This window comes from Gymnoscopelus microlampas (assembly GCF_963454915.1).
Source record: "Gymnoscopelus microlampas genome assembly, chromosome: 7".
In the NCBI taxonomy this organism is placed as follows: Eukaryota; Metazoa; Chordata; class Actinopteri; order Myctophiformes; family Myctophidae; genus Gymnoscopelus; species Gymnoscopelus microlampas.
This window is the reverse complement of record NC_139944.1, coordinates 43058473-43074109: the sequence shown is the minus strand read 5'-3', so window position 1 is coordinate 43074109 and position 15637 is coordinate 43058473. Positions and strand designations below refer to the sequence as shown.

The window sequence follows — 15637 nt, the reverse complement described above, 5'->3', positions numbered from 1 at the left end:
CACACACATACAAAGTGCACCTGCAGGGCTTGACGTCCATGTCACAACAAATTAAAAGCAACGTAAAGCTTCACGACACTGACAGGCCTTCAATGTGTAGGACTGACACACGTTCTCAATAGCTATGGTTTGGCAGAAACTACTACCATGCACATATCTAAATAAAGATACCGTTGCAGTTAGGTGGAAACCTCATCATGTCATAAACTGTTACTTTTCAGGATTCAAATGAAAAAATAGGCGATCTACAAGCACGAAACGCGTCGCAATGAACGCGCCACGTTTTGAGCTGGTAGATCGGCTATTTTTGCTACTTTTGTGTGACACTGTAGTTTGACGAAGTAAGGCATTCATTTACGACAAAACACAAAAAGTTGAAATATGGAGATAAGAGGTTTCTGCTCGACAGCACGACACCCACCACAATAGATATTCAGATATATGCCGGCCTATTGATCTGACATATTGAGCAATGCAATGGTGATGCAAAAGTCTACAATTGATTGTGTGGGTAGCCTGTTTTCTGTGTTATTGTGTTGACACACACTGTAGGACACATTCCTGCAGTGTTTCATACAATACATACAAGTGATCATCAGTGTTGGATACAACTGATCATTTCATGACAACTGAGTGTTTGAACCCACCGATCTTTTTCATAACGCACACGCACACTACACCCCAGAAAACACAAAACCCTATTATCTCATGGACAAGAGTCCTTCAGTGCTCAACAGCAGTGATGTGACGGCAATAGAATCACAATCCGAGTTAAAATATTGCTGAACATCTGCATTAGTTAATTATATAATTGTTATTTTGATCAACGTTGCCTGTTATCTCTCCTATGGTACCAACATCAATACAGAAAGGAATTGTGGACCAAATCGTATCCAACGATTACAAAATATTATATAAGTCTTGGGTCTGACAGGCTAAATAAATCTCATCAAACAGTAGTCCGTGGCTCAAATGCAGAATAAATAATGGTCCTTGATATGAAAAGGGTTGAAAACCACTGATCTAATTCCTTGGAGATGGTAGAGTATATGAATGGTTGGCTGCTTCAAGATAACTAGAAATAGTAACCAACTTATAGAAATGAAATGAGCCTCAATGTGGAGGTTGACATGCATGATCTGAGCACAAATCCTTTTTTGGAACAAATCAGTTTGATCTGTGTTTGAACTCTGTCATTATAATATAACTCCCGTTATATTATAATGACATAAGTTATAGCATAGCTTCTATAATATAACGTCAAGATAATTAATCATTGATGAATCGCTCCAATATGAGTTCCACTTTCATCACAGTCATCATTTTGTGAGAGAATGGGTTTTTCCAAATTGCTGCCAGTGAGTAACAGGAGGAAAGATTGATCATAGCAAAAATGAGCAGTTCTGTAAAGACATCAATTTACTGTACATATCAACCCATCTCCCCATTAGGCTGGCTGGCTGGCATATGTTAGATTTTTGAAGAGGGAGGATATCGGTGTCTAAATCCATCATAGTCTAACTGTATAGTAGTATAGAGTAGTATAGTATAGGCTAGTATAGTATAATGCATGAACTATAAAACAATGTTTTCTTACAAACTATAATTATCCTGCTTACATTTGATTATGTGCCAACAGGCCAAATGGCAGGGAAGTGCCAATAAAATCAAAATACAGAATCATACACCAGCATCTGTAAATTATTAATATTCTCAATGCAACTTTACGGTTTGCTATTTCCTGGAAAACAAAAAAACATCCATGACTCAGGAATTCCTGCCCCAAAAAAATCTTTTTGCAGAATGTAGCAGATCTACAAGCTTACAACAAGTCAGATTGTGAGCTTGTAGATCAGCTATTTCCAGTCAAACCAAGGAAGTCAAATTGGTGGGGACTTTGTCAGTCAAAGAACAACTGTAAGTGTTGAGCGCTCTCCAGGCGAGCAGTGACATCTCAACAGACGTTGGTACTTCTTACCTGTCACCAGACATTCACACCTCGCTTCTACTGACTGGGAGAGAAAGGCAAGGCAATGACGCAACCGTGCAAAGGTACAGAGAAACAAACACACCCATGCAAGGTTTCACTACTGTAACGCCAGGAACCCACCAGGCGCGCAAGCATAAGCGCACAGACGCAGATTGTCTTTCCGCTCCATGTTAATGAATGCAGCTGATTTTTTTTCCCCCCCGCTCTGGCCGGGAAAAAAAGAGTAGTTTTACCGCGCGCATTCTCATCCTCTCAATGCACAATAAAGCGTATGTTCATTATTTAATATTCATAACACTGGATTTAATAAGGTTAGGACATGGCCTCGGAGTCAATTCAACTTTGTCTTTTATATAAGTGGGGACACTTTTTGGTGGGTTTCCTTACGCTGGGAACCCAGCAAAAAAGAGTAATTCACATGCATTTATTGGGGCCGCAGGCTTGTGCGCGACTGTTCTCGCCAAACCTGGCTACAGTGGGACGTCTGGTCAATGCATTTCAATGAGAATGCGCGCGGACAAACTTAGTTTTTCTGCCCTAAAACAAATTTTCACGTGTGCGAGTGGAGCGTTAAATTCGTTAATCAGCGTCCTTGTGCTTATGCTTGCTCGCCTGGTGGGTTCCTAGCCAAGCTAATGTCAGAACACACACACGGCATGCACCATAAAGCCAGTTCTGCATTTCCAGCTACTGCCGATACTGCGCTCTCTCTCTCTCTCTCTCTCAGACGCACACGCACACGCACACACACACACACACACACACACACACACACACACACACACACACACACACACTCAACTCAATACATTACACTGACAATTAGTATCATTAGTGTTGTGCTGGATTTGTGAGCTAAACACCTCACCATAGGACACTGAAAGGTCAGTGAGCCAGACGGATGGATGAGAGCGACAGAGGGAACGATATAGATTATTATAGATGAAGAACGACAGAGAAAATATAGCTCGCATGAGAGGCAGACAAAGAAAGGACGTGAGGGACAAACAGTGAAAAAGGAAGACAAAAAAGCAAATGGAGACTGAACCAAAGAGAATTTCTTTCCATGTGAGGCAACTTCCTGCTTCATCCCTCCATCCTGAAGCCCACCCAACCCCCCCGACCACCATATTGATCCAGGATCACTTTCACTTGGTAAAGAGATTACTGCTCTGTTGCCATAGGTACACACGCAATGGCAGGGGGTCTCTTCAATGGCAGGCTATTGTCATTTTAACAATTGGATGAGAGACACAGTTGAGCATGGTGTGTGTGCGCGTGTGTGTGTGTGTGTGTGTGTGTGTGTGAGAGAGAGAAAGCTCACACACACACACACACACACACACACACACACACACACACACACACACACACACACACACACACACACACACACGTGTGACTCCAATCTAAAGTCTACTCGGTGTGAAAGTGAACACATTTCTAATTCCAGACCAAATCAAACATTACCCAAACCATGACCCATGATATCAATAACATCTACAATGACCCGCCCAATCAGTATCTCATGGCTCGACTCATTTAGTCTGTCAATTAACTCTACTCATCAGCCGGGGTCTAATTGCTTAAACGTATTTGCCGGCACATCCCTTTTGATTAAGACATCTGAAATGGGACTGCATTAATTTATTTTTATATTTAAAGGACACAATTGAGCTATGTTCATTATTTAATATTCATAACACTGGATTTAATAAGGTTAGGACATGGCCTCGGAGTCAATTCAACTTTGTCTTTTATATAATTGCTCTGAAATGTAATGAACTTGTATTCATTTGAGCTCATATGGGCTCTAGATAATGCTAAAAGTCTATAATATTTCATAGACTTTCAACAACTACACTGGCAGCAAAAATCCTTACGTTCCAATATTATTCCTTTCAGTGCATCTGTCCCCAGATGACAAAACCTAGGTCCTGGGGAGTTACTAGGGCTCTAAACATGCTGCATGCATGATATGTTGGGAATTCAACTGCATTGACGGCAAACATTTTTTTGGGCTGAAATATGGGCACTTATATACAAATAAATGTGAGAACTTGAAGTTTGGTGTATGATCTGTTTTTTATATTGCACTAATACAAGTAGCAAATCAATTAGTCCAGTCAAATTTGTGAATTCAAAGTATTATTTTTTTGCTTTGCATTGAAATGGATTCATCATAATTACATCAAATCATTGTGAGATGAGAGATTTACACTGCTAGGGTTTAAAGAATTTGGTTCAATATAGAAAAGTGCACTGCTCTGAGCGCATATCTCAGCCAGGCTTGGTTGACTAGTCAGGGCCGTGTAAACCGTGGGTTGCAAAGTTTGACGCACAGACGGACGGACACAGACAAACACACAGACAAGGGTGAAGATTTCATCTCGGTCTGGCGGGGATAACAAATCAGGTGTCCCACCCTGATATGAACAACAGAATGTTACCAATCATCTAATTCCATTCTATCTAATTTACAGAGGGTGAGGCCTACAGAGCACATTCTTATCAGGTAGGAGGTAAAGTGATTGACTGTGTTAGCGTCGGCAAGCCTAGTGGTCAGTCCCCAGCGGACAGATAGCTACAGATGCTGCAGTATTTAACTGATAACCATGCTAATCTCAACTGCTCTCTGCTCCGACCCAAGAGATTAGTGCACACACACACACACACACACAGCTTGGAGCTGGCAAGGTAACCCAGATATGAGTGTGTGTCGAAGCACTGAAATATCCACACATTTAAGTCCTCAATTTAAACTTAACCTCCATCTCAGATTGAACAGTGACCTCTGACACTGCATTTCTTAGTGGTGAAACAACAGCTGGCCTACGGAGCTCAGAACAAAAAACAGACCAAATACTTGCGTATTGACATTGTCAGTGAAATTAACACTTGAATACTGAGGCTGAATAAAAACCAAAATTCCCTCGATGATTGATTACAGAGAATTCTGCCACTGATTGATGCCCTGGCCATTGACAATGAGATCCAATTCAGCAGTCCAAAAAAGGTTCATCCACCCCGCAGCCCATCTGGTGAATGGGAGAAGGCAGGGGAGTGTGACACTGTGACTGGTCTTGGCGTCTAGCTGGGTCTGACGTGCACGCCAGCCATGGCAGATAGCGACACTGCAGCAGTCTCTCGGACTGTGGGCTGATGTGTGGGAGGTTGATGACGGGCATTCAGACGCTGCTATGCTACGACGTGCGCAAACATACCATCCATCGCAGCCACACGCATGAAGGGTCAACAGGAGCACTCTAGTACTGATGGCTATTATTTCACTCCCAGACTCTCACACACACCAGGAAATAACACTTTGATAAGCTATGAACCACCGATAAACACATACACACCACTAGGGATGGGACGATATGAACATTTCATGTCATGATTATTGTGACCAAAATAATTGCGATTTACCATATCGCGATAATCAAAATATGCTTAGAACTCTTAAAATGCCACTTTTGTTAACCACTTGAACCCCAGCATCTATAGTCTAGGGGTGGAACATTTGCCAAAAGTAGCCAATCTACAAGCTCACAACGCGTCGCGAAGAGACGTGTTGTGAGCTTGTCGGCTATTTTTTCCAAAGAGGTTTAGAGAGTGAAAAAAAGACTGCATCAAGTACGTTCTTTACAGGTGCGTTTTACCAATTCTAGAAGGTTTAAGTGGTACCGGATATGCAGATTCAAAGGTGACTTGATCCCAGTGTATGACGGAGGACAATTCCACGATAAATTAAAATCTCTGCGATACGATTGTTAGCGTTTTTTTAATCACGATAATAACGATTATCGTCCCATCCCTACACATGAGCAATTGACCAGGCAGGCAGGCCCAGCGTTGACATGACAGAGAGGCAGGTTGTGGGGTGCACAGAGCAGCGGCCAGGTGACTGACACTGATATTATTTGTGCTGGAGCCTGCTGCTCCATCATCCTCTCCTCTCCTCCGTCTCTGCCTTTTCTTTCATCCGCTCTTTCTCCTGCTGTTCTAGGCAAGACATGGCGAAAAAAAATCTGGGGATATCACTCTCTCACACACTCGTCCACGTTCTCTCTCTACTTAGCGCTCACCGGCAGCAATGGGCTCACTCTCTCTTCGTCCATTATGCCTTCTGTCCTTCATCTCTATTTTCACTAGCTCTTCACTCGCTCCATTTCCCTCTTTATCTTAGTCATCTTTCCTCTCTTCTTCTCTCGCATGCAGGCATTTCATCCCCTGCTTTTTTGCCTTTTCCCTTCATTGCGTGCCGTTTTTCCAGTCCAGCCTGGCTTTCTCCATCAGTCTTCCACCTCACTCTGCTCACTGCCATCTGTCTTTCTGTCTCTCTCCTTCTTTTTCTCTTCCTCTTATCTTGCTTCACTCACGACTCTCTCTCTCTCTCTCCCTCTCTTTCTTTCACTGTCCCTCTCTTCACTCTTTCACTTTCTCTCTCTGTTCCATTTTCTCTCTCTCTCTCTCTTTCTGCACCTTACCTCCTCTGGACACCTGCTCTCTTTTTAACACCCCTCTCATTCTACTTATGTTATTTTTCTTGTTCCGTTTTATTCCATTACAGTCCAGTATTAGCTCTATTATTATCCTGTGTATATTGTATTGAGGTCGTCTTGCAGAACATGCCACATTAACATGTCGTTGCTTGTACCTGTGAGCGAGTGACAAATAAACCCTCTTGATTCTTGCCTCTGTGTTCTGTACCTCCTCCCTGTCACCGTTTATTCTCTTTCATTCTGTCTCTGGTGCAGGCTCCCCCCCCCCCCCATCACCACCATGCTTTCTCAACACCTTGGTTTCACCTCTCCCTCTCTATCCCACTTCAGCCACTCTGCTCAACACGGCTACCTCTGTCTCCCTCTCTCTGGAAATAGTCTTTATTGATCCACTCTCAACCCGGGTAGAAGGTCAGAGGTTCACTAATAAAGCTCAGGGACAGAAACACACACACACACACACACACACACACACACACACACACACACACACACACACACTGTAACCGCTGAGGTAATGAATGGTGTGTGTGTGTGTGTGTGTGTGTGTGTGTGTGTGTGTGTGTGTGTGTGTGTGTGTGTGTGTGTGTGTGTGTGTGTGTGTGTGTGTGTGTGTGTGTGTGTGTGTCACTTCCGTGTGTGTGTCACTTCCGTGTGTGCTTTGAGCAAATAGCTTCATCCTGGAGTTGCTCGTAACATGCAAAAGTTTTTATTTATACAGCCACCATCTCTGCATGCATTAACAATTTATGACTGACAGACACACACACACACCCACACACACTTGCACGCACACACACACACACACACACACACACACACACACACACACACACACACACACACAGGGCTGACAGAGTGTTTGGCTCCATCCATCATGTTAGACTGTGTCTAGCAGCTGTCCAGGTCATCATGCCCCCCCTCCCCCCCACGTCTTGCCATCTCAGCCACTCTGTCAACCTCCAGTTATTCAACATCCATGTCAAAGACGCTTCCCCACTTTGCAGCTCAATCAAACTCATCGCTGACACATACAGAGTATTCTGATTAACTATGAAACTATGCACCAATCGACTCTATGCATCAGGCCATTTGATGACAAATAACTGAAATATACAAAGAAATTATTGACATATTTAATACTTTTATACAGGTAAAAATAGCAGAAATAGCAGATCTACAAGCTTAAGTTGTAAGCTGGTAGATGTGCTATTTCTGCTTTTTTTATATTTGAAAATGTATGGACATTTTTCAACATGGAAACGATTATGGCGATTATGCAAAAATAATTGCGATTATCTCAAATAATTGTGATTAGACGATTATGTAATAATTGTGACAGGCCTATTTGTGACCCCAATCTACACTGTAAAATCCTCAGAGTTCATTTAGGGGTCCATTTCGTTTTCGTTCCATTTACGCTCTCGGAATTTGAGACCAGTAACCTTACGGGATCTTGGGAACCAGTGCTCCATCTAGATTATCTAGTCTAACTATGTTTTATCTGTTGAGACATATCAATTCAACAGCTTCTTTAGGCTTATCTACAAGCACACAACCGTGCTTGTAGATCTGCTATGTTTGGCTAATGTTCCCCTTAGAATATAATGGCTGGGGTTCAAGTGGTTAAGCTTATATGTGTGTATTGTGTGTGTTAATAAGGATAGTACTAGTTCTCACAGTATAAAATAAAAGGCTTATGAGGCTCTCGTCTGAGGTCAGATTTAGAGGCGTCTCTGACCATTGACTGGGGTTAGGGTTGGCGCTGACTCCAGGTCAGTGTGAAGGGGCAACGTGGCAACCGACATTAACCTCAGGCCCGACCCCTAGGTCACTGTGGGATCACAGGGTCAACCAATCAGCTCAGCCCTCAGGCAATTACATCATCAGCCGATGACAGTTTATATGGGAGCTGTGGAAACAAACAACGTAGTTTGTAAAAGCCTCTGTAAGCATACATACACACACACACACACACACACAGGCCTGTGTGGGATGCTGAGTCCAGGAGTCCTGGGGCTTGTGTGCTGCTTGCACAGTCCATAATCAGTCCCTGTGTGTGTGTGTGTGTGCGTGTGCGTGTGCGTGTGTGTGTGTGTGTGTGCGTGTGCGCGCGCATGCACACACACACAGAGCCATTGAGATTGCTCACACTGACGTTTATGGCTTAAATGTCACCACAGAATGCAGGTACTAAGTGACTCCAACCCACTCTCCAGGTTGTTCCATCATACTTACACTCCATCGTATGATGGTCCCCGGTTGGCATGGGACATCATTGTACAACTAAGAATAAATCAGGCTTATGTTTATGCACTGCATTGTTTGTATTTTACCAGTACCAGACATTACCACATAATATACCAGCAACTGGACATTCTGTTCCATAGCCACCATAGTTTATCATAGGGCTGGGCTATTAACCTAAAATATATCGAAACTGATATTTAGAACCAATAACCCACTTATAACCGAATAATCAAATCGAATACGGTAATCTTTAAAAAAGAAAATGTATAGACTAAATCAATTAGTCTGATTAATAACCCTGTAACTTTGTTGTAAAATGGTGGCGTTCAAAAATAGTCACTATTTTCACTATATATATATATATATATATATATATATATATATATATATATATATATATTTATGATTTTATTTTTAGACCCGTAATGGAGGCATTGTAACATACATTTCTTCTATGACTGGATTATTTTACTGTATGCTATTTTATCCTTTTATTTTACTGTTACTGTTACTTGATGCCCTTGTTCCTGCCTTCTCTGTAACCAGAATTGCTGCTGCCCCTCAGGGAAGTGTAAAGGCCATCTTATGTTATAACTTTAAATAGGTCTTCTAATAAACCTGAAGCCTGGGGAGGATGTACTGGGTTCAATCCGGACAACGTTGCGCGCGCGCGAGCGAGCGTGCGTGCGTGCGTGTGTGCGCGCGCGCGCGTGTTCGTGCTTGAGTGACATTTCACAAATCCCAGGGACTTGAGCTAATGATGTCCCTGGTCTGAGTGAACACTAACCACAGGGAGGTTCTAGGGAGAAAGTGAGATAGATGGATGTATAGCGGTCGGGGGGATAAGGGCCCAAATCACAAGAACGCAGAGTATAGGAAGTGTACTGTTTCAAAATAAACTCCTTGGACATCAATAGGTTTGTGTGTGTGTGCATGCGTGCATTTGTGTGTGTGTGCAGCGGAGCTCCAAAATTTCTTATGCACTTGTGCAAATGGCAAAATAAAGTCTATTCTATTCTATTCTTATATGATCAAATCAGCGACTTGTTTTACAATATGTGCGTAAAACAACTTGGGAAGAGTTTGTAAAGACAACAAAACGGGACCAAAGGCGTCCATGAGAGACGGCCTGACTTACCGAGTTGATGCAGGCCAGCTCTTTGTTCAGCAGCCACGGTAAGGACAGCTTCCCGTCTCCCTTGTAACATGACTGGATCCTCTCCTTGATCTTCTCCTTGATCTTTCTCAAGGTGAAGAGGCACAAGGCCGACTCTTTGGGCGGCTTCGACCGGTTCTTCTGGCCTTGGGAGAACACGGTGAAGAGGATGTCTTCGTTCTCCGAGACCCCCAGGGATTTGGCCAGCTGTTGGCCAGGTCGGGCCAGGTAGGCGTCCTGGACCAGCCGATACTCCACGCCGTCCTTAGTGCAGCCGATGGGGAACTCGACATAGGAGTAGAACTTGGGGTCGTCCACGCACAGGCGGACGATCTTGGAGGTGAAGAACTGCTCTCCGCTGGCGTCGGGGGACGTGAGTTGGGTGTCCAGCTGCATGGTCAGGTAGTAGACAAACTGCTCGCTGCTGAAGCTGTAGACGTAGTAGATGTCAAATGCAGGGAACTTGGACAAGGTGTCCGAAGGGATCTTGAGCTGCGAGGAGACAAACTCGTCCTGGTAGACGAAGCTGAACATGTCGGCGTTCTCCTCGTTCTCCATCAGCTTGCGGCTGGAGAGGGTGGGGAAGTATTCGGACTTGCCGTCGATGGGGGTGCCGATGAAGAGCTTGCTGGTGGCGCCGTAGGGGGGGCTGATGATGACGCCGGACATGGTCCCCGACTCGGCCACGCTGGACAGGTAGTGCTCCTTGCGGTGGTGGGGCTCTCCCAGCTTGAAGAGGTCGTCCAGGCGGAGGAACTGGCAGATGCCCTGGGAGGTGCTGCCGCAGGCGATGAGGCGGTTCTGAGTGTAGTCGATGAGGAGGAGCTTGTTGACGTTGGGCGTCTGGGACAGGTCGTGCGGGCAGGACTGGACACTGGGCGGCGGGTAGCACTTCTCGTTGTCCACCACGGGGCCGGTCATGTGGCTCCGCAGCTTGGTCAGGTTGCTGGACAGCTTGAAGATCCAGTTGACGGAGCCCACGTAGACCTCCCCGGTTTTGTTGTGGATGGCCAGGTGAGTCAGCCCCCAGTCGGCGGGGGCGAATCGTTTGAAGGCCTGGACCTGACCGCCCGAGGGGGAGAAATCTGTGAGGAGCAGCAGTCCCAGACTGAGGAGCAGGCACCCCGAGCCAGGGGAGGCCCCTGGCCGAGCTAGGGGACACATATCTGGGGGCTGGCTGGAGGCAAGGTTGCAGGGGGTGGGGGAGGAGGAGGAGGTGGAGGAGAAGAGGCTCCGGCACCAAAGTCCCGAGTCAGGCTCGTCTTTCTTTTTCTGCTATATTTCCCGGGAACCAGGTTGGATGGCGGGAGAGGGAAGAAAGGAGAGGCAAGCTGCTATTGATCCACTGTCCTTTTCTCTGCGTTGCGAGCTGTCAACTACAGCATCATCCGTAGAGGCACGGGGTTGGGAGCCCTGCAAGGCAAAAAGAAGAAGAAAAAAAAACACATCATGAGTTACCAAGGAACATTTCCTATTGATTATGCATCAGGCAGGCAGAGAGGCCTAAAAGGCTCTCTGCAGCCAAAATTAGAAGAGGGAAAAAAAAAAAAGTTGAGTTGACATTCACCCCAGCGATAAATAAATGATATCACGTCAAGTCTGAAGGGCAAATGCGTGTCGGCATTTAATTATGAAGGGAGATAGCATGGGAGGCAGAGGCTGATTATGAGAGGCTCTGTACACATAATGTGAGTCATGCTGGAATGAGTTATAGACCCACAACATTGAACTCTTTAATATTTCATAACTTCCAGCATTACCACAAGGGCTTCGGAGAGAGCGGCTGCGTTTGAAGAAGTGCCAGTGGGCACTGTTATATTGACAGCCTGCAATTTATAGCCGGGACCACTCCAAGGCTTTCCCGTTGCGGTTAGAGCGGTATCAACAAACTTCCCAGTATCCCCTTATTCTAATTAGACCTTTGCTTTTCTGCCAATAGGGCCCAGACTCCAGACATGGCTCTCGATGGCTCACAGCTCAGCAACTCTCCGATGGCCAGAACGAGCTGGCTGCCCCCTTCAGGGAGCTACAATCACAATAACAACTGAAGAGCTGCTGCTCCCTATCAGGATGTACAAAAGCCCGACGCGCGAGAGGAGAAGGGAGAATTGTTGTCTGAGACGTTGCTGCTTCATACAGCTCAATCCCCTGGAGGGTATAATGTTTTTGCTGGTATCATCATCGCTGTTCTGAAGTGTCCCTTGCTTTCTTACAAACCCCCTCCTTTCTCTATACCTTCCCCCACCCCACCCCTCCCATTACAGACTTGACAACCACCATGCAACTAATTGTCTGCATCCTCGTCCAACCTTAGCGGTCTCTAATTGCAGAGGCGAGCCCCGCCATTCAGCTGGTCCCAGAATGGGAGGTGGTGGTGAGTGAGGGGGTGGATTTAGCTACACATTAAGCAACATAACGCGGCATGTAATACACCAGATAATTCCTGGAACTGTGGAGGATGTGCTCGAATGCAGGACACACACGCAGGCACGCACATACACACACGTGCTTGTTCATCTATTTCATAACGCACACTACACCCCAGAGTTGGTATCCCTCGACAACGTGCATACAGGAGATGGGGGGGGGGGGGGGGGGGGGGTAATTGAAAGGGAGAATGGAGGTTATGAATGGTGGGATGACAGGATTGTATTGGAGAGGAATATAGGGTTGGTTCTCTTTCCTTTGGGTACCATCCAACACAATGGTGTGTGTGTGTGTGTGTGTGTGTGTGTGTGTGTGTGTGTGTGTGTGTGTGAGAGAGAGACTGTGTGTGTGTATGGTGGGGGGTGTTGGGGCTTTGCTGGGCGTGTGCCTCGCCGCTTCTTGACAGTCCAATCATGTTAGGGCGATATCAGGACATTAGTTCTCCTGTAAATGCTGATTATGCAAAATGGGTTCTCACAACTCTCCAAGGGGCCCCTGTGCATCCCTCTGTTTCACCTTGACTATATCTGAGTGTCTGCACAAAGACTAGTTTATGACTGAGCCCATCCGAGGAGAGATGACAAAGACAGACCCAATGGAGAGACGAGGGGTGAGAGCAGTGTGTGTGTGGTGGGGGGTGACAGATAGAAGGAAATCAAAGGGAGAACAGGGGGAGGAAGGGGAGATGAGGTATGTGTCATTTCTTCCCCCCCCCCCCCATGCCTTATCTTGGTTCTTCCTCCTCCACCTCTGCTGGTGAGTGATGGAGAGGCAGACCACCTATCTGTCAATCAGTCCCCAAGGATACAGGCCAGCGAGTGTGGTCACTTTAGCAAGAATCGAGGTGTGTGTGTGTGTGTGTGTGTGTGTGTGTGTGTGTGTGTGTGTGTGTGTGTGTGTGTGTGTGTGTGTGTGTGTGTGTGTGTGTGTGTGTGTGTGTGTGTGTGTGTGTGTGTGTGCACTCCTGCTTGTGTCCTTCTGTCAATATCTGTATGGGTCTGACGTGTTTGTGTGCATGCAGCTATGCTTCAGGGTTGTGTGCAAGCATGTGCGTGCATGCAAGGCTTTCCAAGGTACAAACTTGGACAAAAAGAGAGAAATGCATGTCCATTTTAGACAGATTTAAAGACTGTCTGTACCTTCATGTGACTCTGATGAAGGTGAAATAATAGAAAACATATTATTTGGTGTGCAGGACTGATCTTTAGATCCCATGCCACCACATAATTTTAACCAGACTAGCAATCCCACAGTATGCCAACATAACACAGGTTTGGCAAAGCCAGGCAGATCACAGAGAAGCGGTGTTGTCCAATTGCCAGAGATGAAAAATAAAAGAGTCCACAGACTGCACTGAATGAATAGCTCCTAAAATACCGTTCTTTATTTATGCTTCTGCACCCATGCCTTCTGCAGAATAAAGACTTCATACTGCAGAAGCACGAACGTCAAAACATAAATAAAGAACTGTGTTTTTAGGAGCATTGCAGTGTGCTCTATTCATTTTTCATTTTTTCTGTACTGCACCGGCCCTACAGTTTGGATGCCTAGTGCCTGTTTGACATCATCTATAAGTCATCACATGCCACTTGAATGACCGGCGACGACATAAATGTGTCAACTTAGGATATGTAGAGTGGAGAGAGAGGGAGTGTAAGGGGAGCGGCAAGAGCGAGAGGAAGGGGAGATTGAGTGAAAGAAAAGAGACAAGAGTCAGGACCGGTGACAATCACAGATAAGGAGGCGAGAGAGATGGGCAGAAGAAAAAAAGTAGAGTCCGAATGTCGAAAAATCGTGACACATCGGGTTGCATAATTGCTGATACTGATGTCGTCAAATGTCCATATATCACATCAGCCACACCGGCTCTATAAAAAAAGAGCGAATGAACATCAGAGGGGGAGGAGAACGAGGCAGGCAGGTATGAGCCGGGCAAGAGGCGGGCGGGTGGGTGGCAAGCCCTTACGGAGCAGAGCCGGAGACAGCGAGGCTCAGTAACTGCAGACTGAAGGACTGAGCTGCAGTTATCAGATATAACCCTCCTTCCCCCTCTGCTCCTCTCCCCTGGCTCCCCGCTCTCTCCCTCTTTCTTTCTCTCTCTCTCCCCCTCTCTGCAGCCTGTGCAGGAGGATGAAACGTGGACGGCAGCCTCTTCAACATAAGCAGCTGCAATAAAGTGACGAGCTAGCCTATTAAAAATGTAAATGAACGAGTTTCCTGCTCAACGGCACAGTCGCGCAAGTGCAAGGAGAGCAAATGTCAATTCAAAGTGTGGCGTCACTCAGGGAGGAGGTCTGACTCATTTTCCTTTGTCGTTTTTCAAGAGAGGGCGAGCGTGAGCGCGTGCGTGTGTGTGTGTGTGTGTGTGTGTGTGTGTGTGTGTGTGTGTGTGTGTGTGTGTGTGTGTGTGTGTGTGTGTGTGTGTGTGTGTAAGGGAACCAGAGAGGAGAGCGTGTATGAAAGGTCTTCTCTACAGTAATTCCTCTTCATTTGTGGCCGTGCAAGGCTTGACGTAACGGACCGTGAACCACAGAACAAATTCCATGCGTGGCTCTCTCCAGCCGCTTGTTATCTGCCCTGGTTATGAGACGACGGCATCGCCATGCATGCATACAACACTGTGTCCACCAATGCACACGATCGAAAAGACATGGTGACATCACCTGAACCCACTATACTGCAACAGACGAGATGAGAGAGCAGGAAAAAAACTGACTCCGAGCGGCTAATTCCTTTCGCAAGTGGACGCCACCCCGCCACCGCAGCCCCTCGCCCTCGGGGTCCTAGGAAGAGAGGGGTCTCCCCTCAGGAGAGGAGGTAGAAGGGAGGGGGGAGTGTTGATTGACAGAAGAGGATATTGTCAATCGCTCAGCTTCTTACAGGTTTTCCTCTTCCCCCTCACTGTGCCTCCTCAGCTTCAATTTCCTCCCGAGCTGAAACGCAGCAGTAAGGAGAAGCGCTAGAACAAGGTTGCAGGCCATATCTGGCACCATCAACAAAAAACATGTCAATCATTTATTTTTCAGTCTGCAGTGTGTTTGTGGCTTCGGGGGGATGATGGCCAGCAGTGATATTAGGGTCGGGTGAATGTGTTGTTGGGGGGGAGAGAAGACGAAGGCATGACTCAACCATGGAGGTTTTGGAAGAAGGGAGAGAGATGAGGGCAGTCCTCCAACGACATATTGTTTACGAAAATGTTTGAGATGTTTGTTTTTTCCAGACAATTTTCACAGTCACAGGGGTGGGGGGGGGGGCTAACTCTCAAACTCTCAATGGATAGATTAACGTTGAGGATTTTACTGTGTACAG

The 15637-nt window shown here is 46.0% G+C and overlaps 1 protein-coding gene across 2 annotated transcripts in view; it reads right to left on the bottom strand.

Moving 5' to 3' along the window:
• Positions 1-15637, bottom strand: part of plxna1b (plexin A1b) — a 239002-nt gene that overhangs the window by 185471 nt on the left and 37894 nt on the right. For both annotated transcript variants that reach the window (XM_084062474.1, XM_084062475.1), the window contains exon 2: positions 9884-11314. In XM_084062474.1, coding sequence (XP_083918600.1) covers positions 9884-11065 — 1182 coding nt within the window. In that variant the 5' untranslated portion in view covers positions 11066-11314. The remainder of the gene's footprint in view (positions 1-9883; positions 11315-15637) is intronic.